This window comes from Myodes glareolus, chromosome 12 (genome assembly GCF_982192425.1).
Source record: "Myodes glareolus chromosome 12, mMyoGla1.1, whole genome shotgun sequence".
NCBI lineage: Eukaryota > Metazoa > Chordata > Mammalia > Rodentia > Cricetidae > Myodes > Myodes glareolus.
Genome location: NC_142037.1, coordinates 21,372,905 through 21,398,518, shown reverse-complemented (window position 1 = coordinate 21,398,518; position 25,614 = coordinate 21,372,905). Strand labels below are relative to the sequence as shown.

The following is a 25,614-nucleotide window of genomic DNA, read 5'->3' as shown; positions in this document are numbered from 1 at the left end:
TCTTAGAGAAGATGAGGCTCTCTATGGCTAATACCTGGGACGGACCCAGGGAGAAGCAACCAGGGTCAGACCTAGCAACAGAGGGAAGAGGAAAAGACAGGGCTAGCAGGTCTGGGACATACTGCCTTCAGACTTCCATTTTGCCTTAAAAAAAAGAGTAATTGCCTTGACATTTTTCAAGATAGAGTCTACTTGTGAAACTATCTAAACTCTTAAGCCTACAGTTCATCTCTCGAGAAGCAGCAGCTTCCTTTAGCTCTTCTGAGGTAAGTAAGCTACTGCAGAAAGGCTAGTTCACATTGTGCTTCTGCCCCTGTGCTGCCCTACTGGCCAATGACACAGCGCGCCTTTGACAAGCAGGTACAATAAGGCTCTTCTCTTAAAAAAAAAAACAGGCACGGCTGGTCTGAAATTCTATTTACATCTTTGGCTAAACCCAAATGCTTTCAGATTGCCAAGGCAGGAACTCCCAGTGCAGAGGGCTGGGCTCAGTCCTCCAGCACCCTCTGCTTCTTATGGCCTATCTCCCAGAGGACCACGCCCCAGGGTCGCCTGCTGCCAGTCTTCTCTGCTTACTCTCTAACCATGAGCCGTTTTCCCTGAAAGTTCGTATTAACCGGAAAGTAATTGGTAAGATTTGGAAAATACCTGAGGATTTAATAAAAATGAAAAGTTTCCTCCATTCTCCTTGATATCAGCCTGCAGCTTTTTCTTCTCTTGACGAGGTAAGTGTTTGACTTTCAAGCAGAACGTACAATTTGCAAAGATCCCCAAAGCCATCCTGGAAGAAAAAATGGTTTTGAGTCACAGGCTTCAGTTGCTGTTAAATTATTGATTAAGTGTCACCTCTGTGTATATTATACACTGAACACACCCCTTTCATACCTCCACCCCCCTCACTCTGTGATCTGCTGTGCCATCCTAGACACTTTTACTTCTGGATACATACATATGTATCACATACATACACACGTGTGATTTTATATATTTATATGAAATTCATGACACACAAATGAGAGAAAACATATTTGTCTTTCTGGGATTGGCTTAATCTAGTTGCATCCATTTTTCTGCAAATAACATGATTTTGCTCCTCTTTATTGCTGAAAGAAATTCGATTGTGTATAAACATCATATTTCCCTTATCTGTTCCTGTTGTTGGGCACCTACATTGGTTCCTTATTTAACTATTGTGAATAAACACTGATATGCAAATATCTCTGTGATAGTCAACTTGTTTTGTCGAGACAGGGATTTATGTAGTCACTCTGAGCCCTTGATTTCACTGTCTGTCTGTCTGTCTGTCTGTCTGTCTGTCTGTCTCTCTTTGAGACAGGGTTTCTCTGTAGCTTTGGAGCCTGTACTGGAACTAGCTCTTGTAGACCAGGCTGGCCTCAAACTCACAGAGATCTGCCCACCTTTGCTTTCCAAGTGCTGTAATTAAAGGCATGAGCCAACACTGCCTGTCCAACTGTCTCCATCTCTTAAGTGCTGGGATTACAGGAGTGAGTCACTACAGTTTATATGGGGATGAACCCATGGTGTGTGAGGCAAGCACTGTAGCAACTGAGCTATATTCCTAGCTTAGTTATGGGTTTTGACATTTTATCCCCATGTCACAGAGGAGGAACTGTGCCCCAAGTCACACGACTCAGAATAAAAAAAAGGGACAGGACTGAAATCTGGCTTCAGCCTTCATTCCCTACACACACACACACACACACACACACACACACACACACACACGTACACACACATGCAGGAGCACTCCTGTGCAGAACTTTCCATCTTTCTAGAGAATGTGAGAGTGTTCTGCTTCCTGAGTGAGTCAGACTTAAATGGAGGCAGACTACAGCCATTTCCTTGGGAAAGTGAATTACATGTGGGTGTTTAATATTCAGTAGAATGGCCACTACACAGAAGGTCTTGTTGGCCTGGGTATTATCCTACAATCCATTTATTTTGGTAGACACTTGAGCTGTGCCATAAACACTCAAGTGTTCCAGCAAGATGGGCAGCTCAGCCCACTCCACACAACCAACTACGGGGCAGTATAGAAGGCTCAGAGGACTGCATGCAGGGCCTTTAGGGAGTGGAGTTGGGACCCATCCACCTTTGCCTCGCTGCAGCTCTGAGAAAATATTTGGAGCCAATGCCATATTTCTGCTATCAGTGAAATGATGGGCCAACCGTTAGCTTTTCCGCCACTGTGGATCCGAGTCTCATCATCAGGATCCTCACTCACATAGAGGAGAGGAGGCGAGAGACTCCCTAGAGTGAAAAGGTGAGCGGGGCAGAGGGCAAAGGCACCTGCCACCAAGCCTGAACTCCACAGGTACACGTACACGGAAAAGATAATGAAACAAATAGAACCACAACAAAATAAGACAAGGAAGGGTGAGGCCTGGGCGGGGCCTTCAGCCAGCCTGTAGGAGAGGGCGGGACCTGTGCAGAGAAAACACCACAGTCTCAGACACCTTCAGGAGCTTACGGTGGCTGTGCATTCTGTCATTCTTTTTTCCCCCCTCACTTTGGGGCATGCTAAGCGCATGCTCTGGTACTGGCTATACCCCCAGTTCCGGGATTATACATGCTTCTTATTTTCATAGGGCTAAGGATGGAACCCCGTTGTAGGGTTAGTTTGTTTGCTTTTCAGTATTTTCCCATGAAAAATGTTTTACAAATATTTATTTTTAATATTTTAAATTGTGTGTATTTGTGGTCATTGGGTGGGATATATACACGCGAGAGCAGATGCCCTGAGCGGTCAGAGATGTTGCATGGACCGCAACTGGCATTACAGGCATTTGGGAGCCACTTGGCTTTAGTGCTGTGAACTTAAATTGGGTCCCGAGTAAGAGTAGCATGCCCTGGGGAAGGCCGAGGGAGCAGGAGGAGGAGAGGAAGTGGGAAGAGGAACTGGTACGTAAAATGAGAAAAGATAATGTTTTAAAAATAAATAAATAAAAAAGCAATATGCACTGTTAACTACTAAGCATTTCTCCAGTCCCCTAAAAAAACATTTTCCCAAGTCTCTCTCTCTCTCTCTCTCTCTCACACACACACACACACACACACACACTTTTGAGACAGAGTTTTTATGTCGCCCTGGCTGGCCTGGTACACACTTTGTATCTCAGTCTTGAATTTGCAACAGTTCTTTGGATTCAGCTGTGTCCTGGGATCTCAGCTAGCTCAAGTCATAGCATTTAATATTTCAGCCAATATCACTGACAGTGACTTTAGGGAAGCGAATCTACATCAAAAGGAGTGTCATGTCCTGCTCCCTGCCCCCTTCCCTGCCTCCAGCCATGAGTCAGGAAGTCTGACTGCGGGTTCTTACTATGCACCTTACACCAAGCAGAAAGGATAAAACGAAGCCACAGGTCTCTCTCTCTCTCTCTCTCTCTCTCTCTCTCTCTCTCTCTGGTGCTGGGGCCTGAACACTCCTTGGAGCCCCCACCACGGTGTTGCCCATTTGGTTCTCTGCTCATGGTGGCAATAACAAACTTCTTAGTCCCCTGGAATGTGTCACAGTGTCCTCTTAAACCATTCATTCCACCCAACGCTAACATGACCTTCCTAGCTTGCAGCAATATTAATATGTGTTGTTTTTGGAGTACTTTTTAGTTTTCATGGCTGATATTATGGCTAAGAATCCTTTCTATGGGTTCGTATTGCACGCTATTGAAACTGTAACGGCTCTGTGCTGACTGGCACAGGCAAAAACCAGGAATTGAAGCTTTCATTTTTTCTTTTCAAGACAGGGTTTCTCTATGTAGCCTTGGCTGTCCTGGAGCTCACTCAGTAGACCAGGCTGGCCTTAAATTCACTGAGATCCACTCACCTCTATCTCCTGAGTGCTGGGATTAAAGGCATAGGCCACCACCATGATCCACTAGGAATTGAATCTTTAATCTATGCTTTATTCAGAAATCCAAAAATTTGGAGGTCTATTTGGCAATTTGGTAATGGGTTGATATCTTAAAGATCTGCCGTCTACCTCATGTTTAGGCAGGCTGGATACAAAGGAAAAATAAAAACGGCCTATCATTCCAAGGTTTAGTCTTTGGTCATGTGATCGTGTCTTTATGGCTGATGATGGTGGAGCTCTCCTCCACATTGTCTCCTCTCCCTCCCTGTGTGGCAGGGTGTGTGTGTGTGTGTCACGTACACCAAGGTCACTGGGTCTCACATTCCTCCTGAACACAATGACATCCACATTGAAGGTTGACTCAGAACCATCAGCAGGATATATGTGCAGCTTCCTTCCTCCAGAATGAAGAACAAATGCGCTACCATAGTGTAGAATATGAAGGGCCCCATCTAACCATGAGAGATTCAGTTATGGACCAGTCCTGTGGTTCAAGAACACGTAGACGCTTTCTTCTCTTTCTACCCCCTTCTTTCTCCTTCCTCGCCACCCCCCCCCCTTCTCCTGTTTCCCTTCTCTTATTTTCTTGTAATGCTAGAGATCCAACCCCGGCAACGTTGAAAACCTTTGTCATTGAGGTGCACCCCTCCATTCCCCAGCACCGAAGAGTTTACTTCTAAAGTAAAAATTAAATGACATGAGGCATGAAGGTCTGGCTTGTGACGGCCACCACACCGCACACACAATGACCTCCATTTGCCAAAGATCCAATCTTGGCAGCTAGCCATCACTTTATCTGCCAGGCTCCATTAATCAGTGACTTTCAAGGATGTGGCTGTGCACTTCACAGAGAAGGAATGGGCTAGCCTGCTACCTGCTCAGAGGGTCCTGTGCAGGGTAGCCATGCTGGAGAAATATGAACATGCGGTCTTTTCTGGTGCAGTTCACTACAAAAGACTTCAGAAAGAGCTCTGATTGATTAGCTCTAGCAAAGGAAAGAGCCGGGCTCTCGCAGCCAAAGGGAGCCCTCGGTAAGAGGGGCTGGAGAGCAGGCCTCACCGGGTACATCTCAAAACTAATAGACACAAGCAGTTAGCTGAAAAAACAGCACATGCAATGAGCTCAAATGTCCCTCCAAGTCTGTTCTGGGATGATAGAAGAAAGCTCAGTTCTTGACCTTAAAGGGTCAGTTTGCCAAGGAAGGGGATGATTTAAAAGCCATGTTAAATGATATTCTTTTCACTATACTTTTATGAAAATTTTCATTTTTATCATATTAAAAAACACCAAAAATTGAAATGCTTTTATATTTTCAAATATTCATCTAGTTTTTTATACTTGTTTTGTCATTATTGGGGAAAATCCTTGTTTGTTTGTTTGTTTTTGTTTTTCATTCTCTAGCACATGCTGACCTTGAATTCATGATGTAGCATAGCTTCCCAAGTGCCTAGGTTACAGTGTGAGCCACCACACTCTTTCTTTCTCCATGTGTTCCCCATTGCTACCCTTCCTTACTATTTTTACTGCTTTATTGTATAGTCAGTGAACTGACAGCAGAAAAGTCCCCAAATCTAAAGAAAGGAAACAGATAGACAAACACAAGAGGCATGGACAGACACAGCCAGAAGAACGCTCCATGGCATGGACTAGTCAAGATGTCAAAAGCGGAAGGAAACAATGTAACAGGAAAGTGTCAACTTGCCTACAGAGTTCAGAACATAATCTCTCTCATCATCAACCTAAAAGCCACGAAAGAACAGGATTGAATATTTTAATTATTGAATGTAAATGACCGGTGACCTAGATAACTCTGTATCCAGTAACTATCATTTAAATTTGATTGAGGGGCTGGAGAGATGGCTCAGTGGTTAAGAGCACTGGCTGCTTTTCTAGAGGTCCTGAGTTCAATTCCCAGCAACCACATGGTGGCTCACAAACATCTGTTATGAGATCTGGTGTCCTCTTCTGGCCTGCAGGCATACATACAGACAGAACACTGTACACACAATAAATACAACAAATAAATAAGTAAATAAAACCCACTTTGTATACCTCCAAAATAAATTTGATTGATAAATAAAGGCATTTCAAGAAAAGCACAGTCTAAGGCAGTTCATAGGCAACAAGTCAGCGCTGCAGAAGACACTTCAAGAACGATGCTCATACTATCACAGAGGAGGAAAAATATCCTCAATCACAAGAGCCGAAGGAATAACACCTTTCTGGGAGGCATGAAAACAAAGCCGGGGCCAACTTCGCAGTAAGACAGCAAATTCTGATCAGGAATAGGGAAAAAGAAGAGAAGGAACAACCTACCAGACCAGGAAAACAACCAACAAAAATAACAGGAAGTAGTAAACATTTCTCATTAACAACCTCAAATGGAAAGGGCTTGACTCACCAATTAAGAGACATGATGGGGGTGGAGGGGGGGACACTAAAAGGCGAGGCTCAGTCAGTCTGGGCTACAGCAAAGATGGACCTAAGAGGGAACTTTATAGCTATTATTGCTTACACTAATAGACCAGAATAGGGCAGGGTGTGATGGCATACATCTCTAATCCTAGCACTCAAGAGGCAGAGTGTGGTGCTCTGAGTTTGAGGCCAGCCTGGTCTACATTGTAAGATCTAAGCCAGCCAAGACTACATAGTGAGACACTGTCTCAAAAACAAAATAAATCAGTGTAATCTCAAACTAATGATTCACCCCTAACTTCTTAGAAAACAAGAACAAGTCAAAAACAAAAAGTTGTAGATAGAGCAGAAATGAGTGAAACAGGGGCTAAAAAAGAACGAGGCTTGGGTCAGCCAAACGAAAAGTGGGTTCTTTGAAAAGATAAGCCACACTGACAAACTTCTAGGCAGGCTGACCAAAAATACAGTTTGAGGAGTGTTTGCGCAGTCATGGGCTTACTCTTCAGTGTCAGCTAAATTGGGCATGGTGTTTCAAGTCTATAAATCCAGCACCACAGGTGGCCGTAGAGGGTTGGAAGTTCAAGGTTATCCTCAGCTAGATGGTAAGTCTCAGACCAGCTACATCAGCCGTTAAAGAGAGAGTGGAGGGAGGGAGGGAGGGAATAAGGGAGGGAGGGAGGGAGGGAGGGAGGGAGAGAGAGAGAGAGAGAGAGAGAAAGAGAGAGAGAGAGAGAGAGAGAAGTTAAGAAATTAGAGATGGAAACGGGATGTTGCAATCCCTTGGAAGAAAATGTAGAGTATCTTTGGGAATTCTTTAACTTGCATTACAAAACAAAAAATGAACAAACAACAAAACAAAAACCTTAGAAAACCTGGAGGAAATGAATAATTCCTACAAATACATGACCTACCAAAATTAAGTCAAGAACACAGACAACTCAAGCAGCTGCAACAGGAACCTAAGTTGGGACAGTAATAAATGGGCCCACAAAGTGGCACACAGTACGGGACGGCTCACTGCCACAGTCTCCCATAGTGCTGAGAGGAAGCCAACACCAGAACTCTTCAAACTGCCCCTCCAGGCAGAAAGGGGAAGGAACACTACCATGCTTGTTCTACAAAGTCAGTATCACCCTGATATCAAACCAGACAGGACACAACAACAACAAAAAGAAAACTACACACCAAATTCTCCAACAACTAGCCGGGCAGTGGTGGCACACGCCTTTAATCCCAGCACTCGGGAGGTAGAGGCAGGTGGATCTCTGTGAGTTCGAGGCCAGCATGGTCTACAAGAGCTAGTTCCAGGACAGGCTCCAAAGCAACACAGAGAAACCCTGTCTCGAAAAACCAAAATCTTCAACAACTGCAAAATTCCTTAAAAATATTGTAAATTGGGCTGGAGAGACTGCTCAGTGGTTAAGAGCCTTGCCTGCTCTTTCAAAGGTCCAGAGATCAATTCCCAGCAAGCATATGGTGGCTCACCACCATCTGCAATGAGATCTGCTGCCCTCTTCTGAACCGCAGGCATATACGCAGACAGACTATTGTATACATAACAAATAAATAAATATAAAAAATATTGTAAATTGATTTCAAGACACATTGATAAGATCAAATACTGTAATAACATTAGTTTCATCTCAGGGATGAAAGTTTTGTTCAACATATCTACATCTATAAATATAATACAACAGACAAAAAGATTTCATGACAAAATCACATGATCACGTCTATAAACGCATTAAAGGCCTTTCACAAAGTCCAACATCCCTTCATGACAAAGCCCTTGAGAAAGCAGAAACAGAAAAGTTAAATATGACATTTCACTAAATGGGAAATTTTGTCTAAAATTAGAAAAGAGACAAGGGTAACCACTCTCCTCTCTTTTCAACACAGTGCTAGAAGTCTTACTGAACTAGTAAGATGTGAGAGAAATGAAAGAAACACACGGGACAAAAAAGGCAATTCATCCCTATTTCTATATGACGTGACACCATCTTCAAAAGATCCTAAGGACTCCACCAGAAACTTTGCACTGTTGATTTTTATTGCATTTTTTGTTTACTTTAGGTATTTGTTGTTCATTGTTGTAGCTTTGGCTAGCCTAGAACTTGCTATGTAGACCAGGCTGGGCTTGAACTCAAAGATCTAGCTGTCTACCTCTACTGCCCAAGTCCTAGGATTTAAGGCATGCACCACCACACTTACTGGGCTGGTTTAGTGTTAAACTAAGGTCTCATACTGGCTGTAGAACTCTGTGTGAAGCCCAGGCCTCAGACTCATGGTGATCCTCCTATTTTAGCCCTCAGAGTGCTGGGATTACAGGTATGTGATTCCATGCCTGGCTTCTACCAGAAAATTCTTAGACTTGGTAAGACTCTTAGAAAAGTGGCAGGAAACAAAACCAACAAAGATAGGCATCCTTTTTATGAACCAATAACAAATTTGTCAAAAAGACCCTAAGGGGGAAAAAAGGTCATTTCTAATAGCTTTTAAAAATCAAATTAGAAGCCGGGCAGTGGTGGCACATGCCTTTAATCCCAGTACTTGGGAGGCAGAGGCAGGCGATTCTCTGTGAGATTGAGGCCAGGCTGATCTACAAGAGCTACTTTCACAACAGGCTCCAAAGTTTGTCTCGAAAAACAAACAAACAAAAATACAAAAAAACAAACAAAAAATCAAATTAGAAATAAATCCATTAAAAGGAGGTGAAATACTTCTATGAGGAACACTTTAAAGCACAATTGGAAGAAGAAACTGGAAGGAAAGCCTCCCATGTGTGTTGACAGAATATTATAAAAATGGCTGTATTATTGAAAATGATCTGCAGATTCAAAACAGTCAAAATCCCAAAGACATTTTTCAAAGAAGACAAAAAAAAAATCCTAAAACTCATGTGGGCACACAAAAGACCCCCAATAGTCAGAATGATCCTTAGCGGAAAGAAGGATGCTCTCATCTCAGGTTATACTGCAGAGCCATAGTAACCAAAACCCTATGGTACTGACATAAAAACACACATGTAGCTGGGCGGTGGTGGCGCACGCCTTTAATCCCAGCACTCGGGAGACAGAGGCAGGTGGATCTCTGTGAGTTCGAGGTCAGCCTGGTCTACAAGAGCTAGTTCCAGGACAGGCTCCAAAGCTACAGAGAAAGCATGTCTCGAAACAAACACACACACACACACACACACACACACACACACACACACACACACACACATAGACGGATGCCATAGAATAGAGACTCATCTAGTGAGCCCACAAAGCTACAGAGACCTAACTTCTGATAAATTTTAAAAACCACAGTGAAGAAAGATTGCCTCTCTAGTAAACAGCAGCAGGTAATCTTTACAGTCCTTCCTTTTTTGAAGTCCTAGGGCTGACCCGTCAAGAACTGTCTTCCTATTGGCTGGCTACCCTGCCATCAGTCCCAGAATTGATCATACCCTACTCTCCTTTCATTGGCTGTTCTCCACCCTTGTCATCATTTCTACAGAGAAGCTAATTCTACTTAGGAGCTATGCTTTATTTATGCGCCTAGCTAGAATCCAGACCACTTTCAAACACTCACGCAAATAGCCCTGGGTTATAGGAAAACCTTCTGACACTATTAGCATGGCCAGACTAAGCGGGGTCAATGGCGTACCTCTGGAATAGGAAACAGACATTCTGAATGTATCTCCTCGGCACACAGCGTTAAACTATATACCTAAAAGGTACTTCCTGAATAAGGATGGAGTCAAATGTGATGAAAACTTCGGCAGCACGCTCTTACTCAGAGCGATGTTTCCCCTTCAAACACCATGGTTAGTTTGCTACTACTAATGTATTGTCGTTTACAGTCCAGAATCCACAGAAGGCTGAGGTCTACCCACTCCATCCCCTCATGAATCACTTAGAATCCCAGCAGGAACTATTTTATTGACCTGAATGTTTCATCACGGGGCCTTAAATAGGATTCCTGCAAGAAATACCACGCTGGGAAACAAGAGGCTCACTCAAGAGCTGTGTTTTAATTAGGTTTCTATTCTGGTCATAAAGTTCATAAGCAAAAGGAACTTGAAGAGGGAGAGTTCATTTCATCTCACAGCTTACAGTCCACCACGAAAGGAGGTCAGGGCATGAACTCCAGACAGAAACCTGAAGGCCAGTGGCTCTCAAGCCGTGGGTCACGACCCCAGGGTCAAAGGACCTTTTCACAGGGGTCACCGAAGACCATTGGAAAACAGATATTTACATTACGAGCCATAACAGTAGCAAAGCTACAGTTATGAAGTAGCAACGAATATAATTTTATAGCTGGGGGTCACCACAAGGAGAGGAGGCAGCATTAGGAAGATGAGAACCACTTTTGGAGGCAGAGGCCAGGGAGGAACACAGCATACTGGCTTGCTTTCTGCTTCTGCCCAACCTGCTTTTCTTACACACCCCGGACCACCTGCCCAGAAGAGACACCTACAGAGGGCTAGTCAGTTAGCAACCAAGAAAATGCTCCTGCAGACTCGCCCCCAAGGCCAAGCTGAGGGAGACCATTCCTCAAGGCAGTCTCAGACTTCCCAGGTGTATCAGCTTCACCATTAAGAATAGCCAGAACGAGGAAAGTACCTTCTAGTGGGGCAGAAGCACAAACCCAACACAAAGGCAAACCTACAGGCTGTATTTCTCCACCTCTTTTTCTTTTACATAAATAGTAACTTTGACACAGGCAAGGCCCAGACAGATAAGAGAAACTTCTCTATCCCCAGTCTTGGCTAAAAGTGTAAATTAACACTCCTACCCCTTTGATTTATTTTTAATTTTTTTGTCTTAATGCTAAGCTTTACAGTCAGATCTGGCTAAATTTCAACTCCAGACCTCAACGAGCTCATTACTTCTGCTACCCTGCTTCCTATATATGCCGCAGTATTCACCAAACTGTTGTACTTTTGCATGAGTTTCCTTGGAAATCTAACTTTCAGAGAGTAAAGAAACGTAGCGTTCTGGGGCGGTTCTTCGGGGCGTCTGGCCGCGCAGACAAGGTTTACCTCCCGGGTGCACCCGCCGCGACCCCTGAGCAAGGCGTCAGTCAAGGTCACGAAGGCCACCCAGCCAGGACTCCCCGGGCCCACGGACCGATCAGGCGGCCTCCTGGGGCACCCACGCACCTGCCTGGCGATCCCGGTGGACGTCCCCGGCTCCGGACGGTCGGCTCCTGGGTCCCCCGCAGCCAGCGTTCCAGCCGCGGTGCTTCCGCTCCGGGCGCAGCGGGGCGGGGCTGGGCGGGGCGGGGCCGTGTCTGCGCCTCCAGAACCCCGGACCTGTGCTGACGCCAGCGCCCTTTAGCGGGGTGTCTCGCTACTGTCCCTATCGCCTCCGCCGGTTTGTCTGCCTTCCAGATCAACCTAGCGTTCAGGACTTTCGGTTTCGTCTCTGAGACTGTAAATTGCCAGTAGGGGTAAAGCCAAATTTTTAATCTGGGAGACGTAATGTATGGTGATTTTGACAGAGAAATAACTGTGGATGGGTGCTAGGTAGAGTACCGGAATCTCAGGACAGGTAAGAAACAAGTTTCCCAAATGTTTGGGATCAAACAGGAGAATTTAGGGCTGAAGAGGTAACTCATGGGTAGAGTACCTAACACTCGCGGACACCTGGGTTCGAGTTTCAGAATCATCAGTGGAACAAAAGGAAAACTTCCTGAGTTTGAAGCGCATAATAGATCCGCCACTAACCGGAGACTCGAGGGCTAGGGCTATACCGGTCAACTGGTTGATAGTCTCACATGTGTGGGTCCTGGGTGCTAGGTTCAGAAATGTACTTAGTGGAGACTAATTTGGAAATCATTTGATTCCTCAAAATAAGATGACCAAAATGAGAATGAAAGGTCTAGAATAGAGAAGTGAGTGTAAAAGGTACGGGGCTGAGTGATGGCGCCACGATTTATTACTGGGGAGTTGTAGACAAGGTACTTCACCTGGGTGCGGAGTTCAAGTTTCATCATACAACCTATTTTATGAGGTTGTATCTGAATCACTTTATACCGGACATAACTATTCGCTTCTATAATCCCAGCACTGGGGAAGCAGAGGCCGGAAGAACTTCAGCAGAGCCTGGCCAAACATCTAGCTCCAGGCTGGGCCAGGCTGCAAAGGGAGACACTATCTATTTTTTTTTTTTTTTAGCTAGAGTCTAACTGTGTAGCCCTGGCTGACCTGGAACTCACTATGTAGAGCAGCCTGGCCTCTACTTCACAATGGTCCACCTGCCTCTGGAGTCACTACATCAGACAGGAAGACCCTATCTTTCAAAAAGAAATCAGCTTATGATTTAATAGACAAATGGAACTGTGTAACACAATTCTTACAAAGCTCATCAACAGGCACACTGTGTGTAAAGGTATGATTTGTGACAGAACCAGTAGGCGTGGAAAGATGGAGATGTACAATGAACATAGTTTTTGTGTGTTTTCACATGAATTGATCATATTTTTATATAAAAAGGCCAAGGCACCAATAAATATTCTATATTCAACAATTCTAGGTAAATTTATCGTAATAAAAATCATAGAAAATAACATCTCTGAACCTTAATGAGATGAAACTGGAAACCTGGAACAGGGAAAAATGAATGTTTCCACAAAGGATGTTAGGAACCATTCACACCAACATGGACGAGACATAGTAAAAGTGTTCTAATGTGAAAGCCTGCATTTGTGCATGTGTGTATGTGTACGTGTGTGTGTGTGTGTGTGTACGTGTGCATGCCCGCGTGCATGTGTATGTGTGCACATGTGCGTGTGAGCACAGAGGCTCCCACAGCCAGAGGACAGCTCTGAGAGGAGGCTCTCGCCTTCCACTGTGAGTCCCGCAGGTTGAACCCAAGTCATCAGTCATGGGTAACCAGTGATTTTACCTTGAGCTGAGCCACTTTGCAGGCCTGAATGCCTACATTTAAACAAGAAAATGCCAAACCAACAACCTAATTCTACACTGGAGGAACCAGGAAAACAGGAAAATGAAACAAAACAAACAATAGAAAAGAACAAAACAAACAAAACAAAACAGGCGGCTGCCTGGTGTCAAGGCCCACCCCTGTAGTCCAGAGTCTGGAAATGCTGAGGGAGGGCTGCTGTACCGCTCTACATGTGAGGCTATGGTGGACTACGAAATAAATTCCAGGCCAGTCTGGGTTACAAGGTGAGACCTGCCTCAAGAAATATATATAATCAAAACCGATAAAATGGTTTATCTAATTACTGTATAATGTAAAGCATCACAGATGTGTAATAGAACATTATATAAAGGTCTAGAGGCATGTGATGGCAATTTTACTGTTACCTTGGCACTCAAGAGGTCGAGGCTGGATGATGATAAGTTTGAGGCCAGCCTGGGCTAGCCTCAAATTTATTTAAAAATAAAATAAACAAAAATTACAAAACCGGGCAGTGGTGGCACACGGCTTTAATCTCAGCACTTGGGAGGCAGAGACAGGTGGATCTCTGTGACTTCAAGGCCAGCCTGGTCTACAAGAGCTAGTGCCAGGACAGGCTCCAAAGCTACACAGAGAAACACAGAGAAACCCTGTCTCTTACTGATAGAGTCTTACTTAGTTTGTAAAAAGTCCTGGGTGTGGATCTCTAGCACGAAAATTGAATGAAAAAAAAAAAAAAAGGGAAGCTAGCTCAGGTTAGCACAGCCAGTAAAGTACTCAACACGTCAACAGAGCAGCAGAAGACCTGCATTTGATTCTCAATTTGATTCCCAGCATTCGGAAGATAAAATAGAACGTTTCTGTGCACAGCAGCACAGGCTTGTAGCCTCCGTGCAGGTCAGCCAGAGAACAGCAGGAGGATCTTGCCAGTCAACCACTTTAGCAAAACTGGCGAGTCCGGTGGTGGAGGTGAGGGGAAACCTTGCCTCAGAAATAAAATTAAAAAGTGGGAAGCAATTGAGGACACCTAAGCTTGGCCTCCACAGGCAAATCCACATACACAGATGTACAAACCCTCCCACTTGTGTTCTAGCAAACACACACGCACGCACACACACACGCACAGACACGCGCACACACATGCACGTGCACAGATGCGCGCGCGTGCGCGCGCGCGCGCGCACACACACACACACACACACACTGAAATAAAGGCAGAAATGCCCATATGCCAGTATCTTGGCACTGTTGTGCTGCACCACATCGTGGAGTAAGGCAAAACTCTCCTTTTTGTGTGTATTCTAGAATTGGTAGACCTGATAAACCTCTGCTATACAGCAGACTTATTCATTTTTATGATCTTTTGCTGCAAATTTGAGGCACTTGTAATAATTGAATCTATTTAAAATATAGTTTAAACAAACCTTTTACCATCAGATGTTGTTAGAAGCTGTGAGGGTTCGCATATGTGTGTGCTTGGTAATTGTGTATGTATGTGTGAGGCTAGGCTGGGTGTTGTTCCTCAGGTGCTGTCCAATGTGACTGTAACTCTTTAAATATATTAGCTAGGCTAACCAGTGAACACTGGAGATCTACCAGTCTCTGCCTCCCAGTACTGGAATTACAAACACATGCCACTGTGTCTAAATATGTTGTGGGATATATGTACACTGTGTGAATATGTATTACTGTGAATGGTTTAATAAACAGCTAAATGGCCAACCGCTAGGTAGGAGGTACAGGAGGAACTTTGGGAGACAGGGAGGATGCTGGAAAAAAGAAGGCGGAGATGCCAGGAGGCACAGAGCAAACAGGGTGGGCAGTACGGAGATGGATAATAGAGTTATGAGACAGAGAGTAAACTAATAGAAATAAGAAACAACATGGAGACTTACACTGATTACGAAAGCTCAGCCTTAGCTTAGGCTTGTTTCTAACTAGCTCTTTTTTAATTGATATTTATTGAGCTCTACATTTTTCTCTGCTCCCCTCCCTGCCTCTCCCCTCTCTACTCCTCTAAGGTCCCCATGCTCTCAATTTACTCAGAAGATCTTGTCTTTTTCTACTTTGTACTTCCCATGTAGATTAGATCTATGTAAGTCTCTCTTAGTGTCCTCACTGTTGTCTAAGTTCTCTGGGATTGTGGTTTGTAGGCTGGTTTTCTTTGCTTTATGTTTAAAAACCACGTATGAGTGAGTACATGTGGTAATTGTCTTTCTGGGTCTGGGTTACTTCACTCAAATAATGTTTTCTAGCTCCATCCATTTTCCTGCAAAATTCAAGCTGTCGTTATTTTTTTCTGCTGTGTAGTACTCCATTGTGTAAATGTACCATATTTTCCTTATCCATTCTTTGGTCAAGGGGTATTTAGGTTGTTTCCAGGTTCTGGCTATGATAAACAAAGCTGCTATGAACATAGTTGAGCACATGTCCTTGTGGCACGATTGTAGCTCTTATAATTTTAGCTAACCCATTTCTATTAATTTACTTTCTATCTCGTGGCTTCATTACCTCATCTCCATACTGCCCATCCTGCTTGCTCTGTGTCTCCTGGCATCTCTGCCTTCATTTACCCTGTGTCCTCTCTATCTCCCAAGTACCACATATAACCCCTGCCTAGCTATTGGTCATTCAACTTTTTGTTAAATCAATCACTACAATATATTTTCACACATTGTACAAATATCCCACAACATTTTCCTCTTTTTGTCTAAATAAAAAGGAATGGTTTTATTTATTTATTTGTTTGTTTATGTTTTTCAAGACAGGGTTTCTCTGTGTAGCAACCACAGCCCTGACTGTCTTGGAACTCTCTCTGTAGACCAGGCTGGCTTCGAACTCACAGAGATCTGCCTGACTCCGCCTCCCGAGGGCTGGGATTAAAGGTGTGTTCCACCACTGCCTGGCAAAGGAAAGCTTTTAACTCTAACATAGTAAAACTATGATATAGGAGGTTTTTCTGTCTATGTGTTGCTTTCATTGGTTGAATAAAGAAACTGCCTTGACCTTTTGATAGGGCAGCATTTAGGTGGGCAGAGTACACAGATCAGACTGCTGGGAAGAAGGGCAGTGTGACAGATGCCACGAATCTCCTGTCTGAGACGAATGTAGGTTAGAATCTTGCCGGTAAGCCACAGTCATGTGGTGATACACAGATGTAATAGAAATGGGTTAATCAAGATGTGAGAGTTAGCCAATTATAGGCTAGAGCTAACGTGCCAGGCAGTGATTTAATTAATACAATTTCTGTGTGATTATTTTGGGTATAAGCTAACCAGGCGGACAGAACAAAGGGCCCCGCTACAACAAAACTATGTACAATAAGAAAAATTATCAGGAAAGAATTACATTTACAAAAACAAGAATTACATTCACAATGTCCAGTACATTAGTATTAGTGTGTGTGTACGTGTGTATGCATATGTGTTCTCTTTTACTTTGACATGGTTTCTGGGGGTAGAGCTCAGGTCATCAGGCTTGTATGGCAATGCTCTACTCACTAAGTCGTCTTACCAGCTTCTGGCTTTTTTTCCTTCCAAAATGTTGGTACTGTGGGTTGAATTCTGGTCTTTATGCTTACAAGGCAAGCACAGACTGAGCTACTTCCATCCCTAGAAACGACTTTACTGGGCCGGGGATATGGTTGAATAGGTTGGAGTGCTTGTCTCGCTTTTGTAAAGCTGTGGCTTCAGTCCCTCGTACTGTATAAAAACAGGCTTGGTGATATATGTCTGTAATCCCTGTAATTCAGAGGTAGAGGCAAGAGGAGCCGAAGGTGAAAGTTATCCTTAGCTATTTAATGAGTTCAAGGTCAGCTTGGGCTATACAAAACCCTGTCTTAAAAAAACAAACAGCTCAAAAAAAAACTAAAAAAATAAATAAATAGAACCCAAACAAACAGAAAAAGAGACATTTTTACTGTACTAGTTACTTGTCTTATTGCCGTGACAAAATATTTGACAAAAGCGGCTTTAGGAAGGATAGGTGTATTTGGCTCACAGTTGTAGGGGATACACTCCATCGCAGCGGGGACAGTTGGCTGCAGGAGCAGCAGGTGGCTGACCACATCTTGTCCACAGTCAGGAAGGAAAGAGTAATGCCTGCTTTCCCTTTAATTCAATCCATGGCTTTAGCCCTTAGCTCCCACCCACATTATAGGGGGTAGTGCCACCTCAATGAACTCACACACATATGCCCAGAGGTTTGTTTCCATGGTGATTTCTGAATCCTACCAAAAACGACAAAACCAACCATCATGTGAAGACGCAGTGCGATCAGTAATGAAAGGTCCCCAGACTATCTTACAAAAGATACAGCTTTAATAAAACAGAAGGAAAAACTTACACAGAATCCCACCTGTCCTGAACGCTGGATCCAGGCCAGAGTGAGGGGGGGATTGCACCTGCCAAGTTTATAGATAAACTTTTGCCTTAGGGCAACACACCCCATGAACAGAATGTGATTGGCTGAACTCCCCTATCAATCATGTTCTAATGGAACTTCTTAGAAAGCTAAGGCTTCAGACTCAAGCTCTCCCAACAAGTGAAGTTGACGGTGTGTGTGTGTGTGTGTGTGTGTGTGTGTGTGTTTTCTTGTGCCTATCTGGGGGCCAGGAACTTCATTGCTCAGTGTTTCCTTCTCATGCTAGATTTGCACTTTTGAGTCTGGCTCTGTCATCTCTCAGCAGTTGTACCTAGTCCAGAGGAGGAAGAGCCTCTAAACATCTTTTCATGCCTGTATTTCATAATTATACTAAAAAGAGTTGTTGAAGCCAGGCACTGTCGGAACAGGGTCTGTGAATGAAGTTGTGTGAATTCTGATTGCTTACGAGGAGACTCCAAAAGAACAGGGCTTAGCTCTCTAAGCACAAAATTGTTCTTGGACTGTTCTTTGGTGTCCCTCCCCAGTGTGTTAAGTCGGAGTGGGTTTCCTGCAAATTATCTTTCAGCTTAGACGATGTCCTGACCTGGGGTCTTCCTTGTGATTGTGCAGCCTAACTCATGTGAACACGCCCTCATGACTGTATACAGCTTAATTCATGTGAACTTTGCTCACATGACCTTGCTTAACCTTCAGAGCATAAGTCATCCGATACCCCAAATAAAATCGGTTACTTCTTGAGACTTTGGTGTGCCTCATTTTCAGACTCCACTCTCCCAGGTTCACACTGCCAATCAGACTGGAAACAAGGCACTTCCTTGTAAGGTACATTCCTGTAACCCCAGTACTTGGGAATCCTGGGGACTGGAGGATCAGGCGTTCAAGGCTAGTGTTGCTGAAATGATGTATTCAAAGCTATTCTGGACTACACAAGATCTTGTCTTTCAAAAGAAAAGCAAATTAAAAATAAAAATGTTATGGGGGCAGGCTTGATCTCCAGCACCAAATAAACCAAGCAAGGTAAGGTACGCCAGTGGTCTCAGCACATGGAAAGCAGGAGGATGAAGACATTCATGCTCACCTTCAGTTATGCAGTAAGTTGAAGGTGAGGCTGGCTGCATGAAACCCGGTATCCCAGAAAGAAGTTATTGAAAGAGGAGGAGAGGATGGAGGGAGTTTGGTGAGCCATCAGGGGCATTAGTTAGGAAGAATAACTTTATTGTGTGTGTTGTGTGTGTGTTTGCTCATGTGTTCATGAGGTTGTAACCAACAGGTTGTTATTAGGCATCTACCTCCACCATTGTCCACGTTATTTTTTAAATTAAGTCCCTTATGTGTGTACATGCATGTACACATGTACACACTCACACATGTACACATGTATGAAGATCAAAGGACAACCTTCCTGAGTCAGTTCTCTCTTCCACTATATGGGTTCCAGGTAGTGAACTCACACAGTTGAGGCTTAGAGGCAAGCACCTTTACCTGCTGAGCCACCTCCCTGGCCTTCTAGCCTTTTTATTTAGCTTACTTATTTTTATGTATATGAGTTTTATGTATATGTTTCACTACTTGTATGTCTGTGTATTGCATACATGCCTGGTGCCCTTGCAGTCCAGAAGAGAGGGTTGGATTCCCTGGAACTGGATTTATGGGTGGTTGTGACCTGCCATATAGGAGCAGGGAATTGATCCTGGTCTTCTGTAAGAGCAACAAGTGCTCTTAACTGCTGAGCCATCTTTCCAGCCCCCTTCTATCTTGTTTGTTTGTGACAGGTTCACTCACCAAATCCTGGTAGCTCACAAATATCTGTAACTCTAGTTCCATGGGATCCAATGCCCCCTTCTAACCTCTGCAGGCACCAGACACACATGTGGGGCTTATATTTACATTCAGGCAAAACATGCGTGTACGTGAAGTAAAAATAACTTAAAAATAATAACAAAATACTAAAAAAATAAATGCTATTTGGTCTACAAGGTTGTTCAAACCATAACTGTACACCGTGGTAACATAAAGTACTGTGGCTTTTAGATTAAAGGGTCAGGTCTTTTTTCTGGAAGACCTCTGGTGGCAATACAAATAGTGAAATCTGCGTTCAGCATTCCACATATTTAAATATCTGCACTTTCAGTATTCTATATAAAATTTAAATACCGAACAAACACACTTTGTCAAGCCTCTTATTACCCACATAATAGATGATTATTTCCAGAGTGAATTTATCCGTGGTTATAGTCATTTAATCACCCTACTTTTTTTTTTTTTTAAATAAGTCTTTATTAAGTCTAATCCATCTAAAGAGAAAAGCGAAGGCAACAAAACTCTTTAAAACCTGTCATCTTCAGGTTAAGTTTGAGTTTCCATGATCCCGGCACCGGTGACCAAACCTTCTGTTACTGCAGATGTCACGACTACCTGGGTTTACTTCCCAGAACAACGGAGCTGTTGACCAGTGCCCGCCGCAAAAGAGCGCGCAAAGCGCGTCCCCTGGCAACGTTTATAGCGGTGTTGCTGGGAGTTGTAGTTTGCGTGTGCCCGCGGTGCCTGCGCGCAAGCTCACAGGGGCGGTAGGAACTACACTTCCCAAGAGTCATCGGAGCAGGGCTGGGCGGGGCCTGTCCAGGAGGCAGGGCTCTGGCCGCCGTGGTGGTTGTGGCGGCTCATTCGTAAATGCCGCGGCTACTCGATGGTGACTGTGTCACTGATTGGAGTGGTCTGAACGGCTGGGTTTTCGTGGAACGGTAACTGGTGGGCCAAAGGAGCGAAGGAACCCTTCCGTCGCCCGGGTCCTGAGGGGCCAGCTCGGGCTGGCGAGGCGCGAAGGGCTGGGCGCCCGGCGGGCGGCGGTGGTTCCGGGCTTGTAAGTCCGCTTTGTTCTTTCGAGCACCCAGGAGGTCGCTCTTCAAGGGAGGGTGGTGGGTGTTTCTGTCCCGGTCCCGGGTGAGGTGGACGAGAAGCTCGGTGACGCGCGCCGGGGACTCTGTCTCGCCGGGCCGGGTGCAGTGGCGCCGCTTGCTCTAGTCTTTAGGGTCCATCCGGCCTTCTCCAAAAGCTTTGTTGCTTTCAAGGAGTTGGAGGCGGACCTGTCAGCCGAGAGTTTTCAGTGTCTGAATTGTCCCCTCGTATTTCCTCCGCCTCCAGTGCGGATATTTTATGTTTTGTCCCGATCTAACTTTAACGATGTCAAAACTTTTGATTTTTTAAAAAAAATTTTTTAAAGACAGCTTTATCAATGTGTAGTTAATTTACGGTAATGTCTACAGCTTCATGAGCAGATGCCATTATACTTCAGATTTTAATGTCTGAGTCTACATAATGTACTGTTCTAGACATTCTATTATTTGTGGTTTACCAAAAGGCCTTCGATTTAGTCATAAAAAGCAGATTTAGGGGGAACAATTTTGGCGTTCTTGCAAGGGCTTGCTATGTAGTCAAGCTGGCCTCCAGCTCGAATGCTGGATTCAGGTGTGCATCACCAATGCCCGACTGCAAGTCAGTATTTCTATAATTCAAGATGGCAGTGTGTGTATTTTTAGGATCACAATAATGGAATTGTTGCAAAGGTACAAAGTTTTAGGGCTTAAAAAAAAGGTGTGTGTATGTGTGCGTGTGTAAAGACAGTGTTAAGATGCTGTCTTAAACCAACATTTAAGACATCACTTTTGTCAGTCTAGTAAGGAAATGGTGGTTTTCACATTAGAGTGACTGCAGTTTGTTTACTTTATAAATTTAGACTTTTCTTATTCATTTAAAGATTACTATTTTAAAATATTATTACTGTGTTTAGGATTTGTGTTGGTTTCATGCATGTTGGAGGTTAGGGTACATTTTCATGGAGTTGGCATCTTCCTTCACCTGGGGTTCCAGAACCAGGTCAGGTTATTAGGCTGGTGCTGTAAGCACTTTCCCCACTTTGAGCCATCTCCCCACCTCTGGCTTTTGTTTCTAAGACAGTTCCTTACATTAACTCACACTGTTTTCTACACTCTACACTGCCATGCTGCCAGACCGTCTTCACACTGGTCACCAGCTTCCTTCCTCTGTGCTGGGGTCCCATGTGTGAGCTCCCAAGTTTGGATTTTAGAAAAATTCTTACTAAGGATGTTGAAATTTCACCAAGGTTGACTGAAAAATCCCCACCGTACCTTTTTAGGTAGTTTCCTAATGTAAGGAAAATTAGGATTAGCATTCTTACAACAGATTTACAAGAAATTACCATTCTATATACTGGATACAGACAGCCAGTTAGCGTATGCTACTCTTTTTTTTTATTATTGATTTTATTGAACTCTACATTTTTTTCTGCTCTCCTCCCTACCTCTCCCCTCCTCTTCAACTCTCTCCCAAGGTCCCCATGCTCCCAATTTACTCAGGAGATCTTGTCTTTTTCTACTTTCCATGTAGATCAGATCCATGTATGTCTTTCTTAGGGTCCTCATTGTTGTCTAGGTTCTCTGGGGTTGTGATTTGTAGGCTGGTTTTCTTTGCTTTATGTTTAAAAAGCATGTATGAGTGAGTACATATGATATTTGTCTTTCTGGGTCTGGGTTACCTCACTCAATATGATGTTTTCTAGCTCCATCCATTTTCCTGCAAATTTCAAGATGTCATTATTTTTTTTTGCTGCGTAGTACTCCATTGTGTAAATGTACCACATTTTCCTTATTCATTAAGCGTATCACATAGTGTCTGTACTCCCTGAAGGCAGGAGCCCTTTCCCAAGAAAAACCAATCCCTATCTTTCTTGGTGTTCTAGTTTGGTTCTCTGTGCTTTGACAAAACACTGACCACCTTGGGGAGGAAAGGCCTTATTTCAGCTTACAAGTTACGGGCTATCATTCAGAGAAGCAGGGAAGGGGCTCGATCGAGGTAGGAGCTGAAACAGACCATGGAAGAGTATTGCTTACTGGCTCATGACATAACTTGCTTTCCTACATAACCCAGAATCACCTGCTCAGGAGTGGCATTACCCACAGTGACTGGGCCCTTCCACATCAGTTCCTAATCGAGACAGTGCCCCCAAGGACTTGCCTAGAGGCCAGTTGGATGGAGGCAGTTCCTCAGGTGAGGTTCCTTTTCCCAAGTGACTCTAGTTGTGTCGAGTTGACAAACACTAACCAGCACCTGGGGTAACCACCGTTCTGATTTTTATAACTCGATTTTTCTCCCCCTCACAGGTGAATTTCATATATGTGCACCACTGTGTGTGTAGTGCCCTCCCAGGTCAGGGGAGCATGTGAAATCCCCTGGAACTGGAGTTTTGGATGGCCTTGAATGACCATATAGGTTCTGGAACTTGAACATCCTCTACAAGAGCAGTAAGTGCTCTTAACCATTAAGCTTCCTCTTCAGCCTCATCTATATTTCTTTCTGTTTTTTTTCCCTGTCTGTATTTCTTATAATACACATTGCTCTGACTATTACAATTAACAGTATATCTTGGCTAGTTTTTTTAAGGTTTTTGTTTTTATTTATGTGTATGTGTGCAAGGGTAATACATGTATGCCCTATGAATTCAAGTGCTAGCAGGTCAGAAATGGGCATCAGATTCCTTGCAGCTGGAGCTACAGGTGGTTATGGCTGTCTGTCCCATGTGATTGTGAGAAATTGAACTTGGGTTTTTATGGAAGAGCAGGAAGAACTCTTACCCACTGAGCCCTCTTTGCAACCCCTTGTGTTTTTTTGAGACAGGGTCTTACTCTGTGGGGCAGCCAGCCTGGAATTCATGATGTAAGCTAGTTTGGTCTGGAACTCATTGTAATCTACTTACCTCAACTTCCTAAGTGCTGGAGTTATAGATGTGGGCTATTATACTTGGCTTGTTTATTTTAATGTGGGATACTGAATCCAGGTCTCACATGGTAAACAAACATCACAAAGCTACATCTTGAGGCAGGGTCTCATCTGTATACCAGGTTGGCCTGGAACTCCCTCTGCCGTAGTCTCTTCAGTGCTGGCATAACAGGTGTGGGTTACAATACCTGGCTTACTTTCAGCTTATTGCAAATGTGATCTTGTGCCATTATAACAATGGTACATAATGTCTAGAGGCCATATTGCTAGGTCATAGCTTTTGTGCATTTTATACCTTGGATAGAAAACTGCTTTACTTTCCAAAATATGTTATATATCAAAAAAATACTTACTGAAAAAAAATTCTGTTTTGTCATATTGAATATTAGCACTCTTTAGTCTTTGCCAACCTAGTGCTTGGAGGCAAAAAAAAAGGTATATTGTAGCATGAATTCTAATTGTTCTTAATAATAAAATCCCAGAGTCAGCTATCAGGGGTGAAAGCTGAAGGATCAGAGAAGCAGAGCAGCCACCAGCCACTAGTTCTTACCTCTACCGATACTCAGACCAAAGGGGCGATCCTGTTCCTATGAACCCTCAGACTACATTTCAGACTGAATCCTCAGACTGCTTCCTCTCTCTCGGCAAAACCTCAGACTGCACTGAGCTCCTGTCTCCTCCTGTCGTATATTCCTCTCTCTGCCCAGGCATATCACCTCTGTGCGAGACAAATTCAATCTTGTGTAGCCCAGGGTGGCCTTGAACTCACAGAGATCTGTCTGCCATGGTCTCCCTAGTTCTGGGTAAAGGTGTGTGCCACCACTGCCTGGCCTCTATGGCTAACTAGTAGCTTACCTCTGCACACTTTATTTGTTATAGCATAAACAATATATCACCATATTTGTGTGTGTGTATGTATGTGTGAGTGATTAAACCTATGTCCAAGGGGCCCTAGGCTCCCAGGCCACCCTTCCCTCTTTCACTCTACCTTCTTACTTTCATCTGCCTGTGTTGTAATACCTGACTCTCATCTGCAAAGCCAATGCATCATGGTGAACTAACTGGGGGCGGGTGGGAATGGGAACATGAGGGATCAGATTGGGGATTGAAGGAAGAGAGTACTAAAAGAGATGACTGGAAAAGGGGGCATTTCAGGGTGAGATAGAAACCTAGTGCAAGGGAAACTCCCAGGATACAAGGATGACCCCAGCTAAGACTCCTAGTAGTAGGGATATGTAGCCTGAACAGGCCATCTCCCGTGACCAGGCAAGACTTCCTGTGGAGGGATTGGGACACCAACCCAGACACATAAGGCACTGGGGTAAAAGTGGCCCAGAGATTGTGGGAATGGCCAACCAATGACTGATCCAACTTGAGACCCATGCCACGAGCGTGAACCAACCTCTTACACTGCCTGAATCACTAGGACTCAGAGGCCTAGAATAGAACCAAACATGACTCAGGAAAATAAATAAAATCAATGTAATAATGCCTAATGACATTCTGCTATACTTTATACACTCTGCTATACTCTGCTATAGATGGATGCGTAGCCTAATCCCAATTGTTATCAGAGAGGCTTCATCCAGCAACTGGTAGAAACAGATGCAGAGACCCATAGCCAAACATTATGTGGAGCTCAGAGAATCCTATGAAAGAGGTGGAGGAAGGAGTGTAGGAACCAGAGGGGACAAAGACACCACAAGAAGACCCCACAGAATCAACTCACCTGGGCACATAGGGGCTCAAAGAGATTGAACCAACCACCAGAGAACCTGCATGGGACAGATCTAGGTCTTAGGCCCTCTGCATATATGAGACAGTTGTGTAGCTTGGTCTTTTTGTGGGACTCCTAACAGTGGGAGCAAGGCTGTCTTCTGACTCTTTGCCAGCTTTTGGCACCCTATTCCTCATACTGGGTTGCCTTGTCCAGCCTTAATATTAGGGCAGGTGCTCAGTTTTACTGCAACTTGATATGCCATGTTTTGTTGATATCAATAGGAAGCCTGCCCTTTTCTGAGTAGAAACGGAGGAGTGGGGTGAGAGCAAAGAGAATGTGTGGGGGTGTGGACTGGGAGGAGAGAAGGGAGGGAACTGTAGTCGGGATGTAAAATAAATAAATAAAACAATTAAGAAAAAAAGAAGGCAGCCTGAGCAAGTCAGTAAGCAGCACTCCGTGGTCTCTGTATCAGCTCCTGTCTTCAGGCTCCTGCCCTGTCTTCTCTAAGTGATGGA

General features: G+C 44.1%; 2 protein-coding genes across 5 annotated transcripts in view; one reads left to right on the top strand and one right to left on the bottom strand.

Annotated features, from left to right (window-relative positions):
- Positions 1-11,561, bottom strand: part of Parp4 (poly(ADP-ribose) polymerase family member 4) — an 89,259-nt gene extending 77,698 nt beyond the window's left edge. For all 3 annotated transcript variants that reach the window (XM_087912104.1, XM_085698557.2, XM_087912105.1), the window contains exons 1-2: positions 11,439-11,561; positions 649-781 (exon numbers count right to left, since the gene is read on the bottom strand). In XM_087912104.1, coding sequence (XP_087768230.1) covers positions 649-780 — 132 coding nt within the window. In that variant the 5' untranslated portion in view covers position 781; positions 11,439-11,561. The remainder of the gene's footprint in view (positions 1-648; positions 782-11,438) is intronic.
- Positions 11,562-20,199: 8,638 nt separating this feature from the next.
- Cpap (centrosome assembly and centriole elongation protein) overlaps positions 20,200-25,614 on the top strand; it is a 41,295-nt gene continuing 35,880 nt past the window's right edge. For both annotated transcript variants that reach the window (XM_048442003.3, XM_048441999.3), the window contains exons 1-3: positions 20,200-20,446; positions 22,531-22,650; positions 22,764-22,904. The gene's annotated coding sequence lies outside the window, so the exon portion shown is untranslated. The remainder of the gene's footprint in view (positions 20,447-22,530; positions 22,651-22,763; positions 22,905-25,614) is intronic.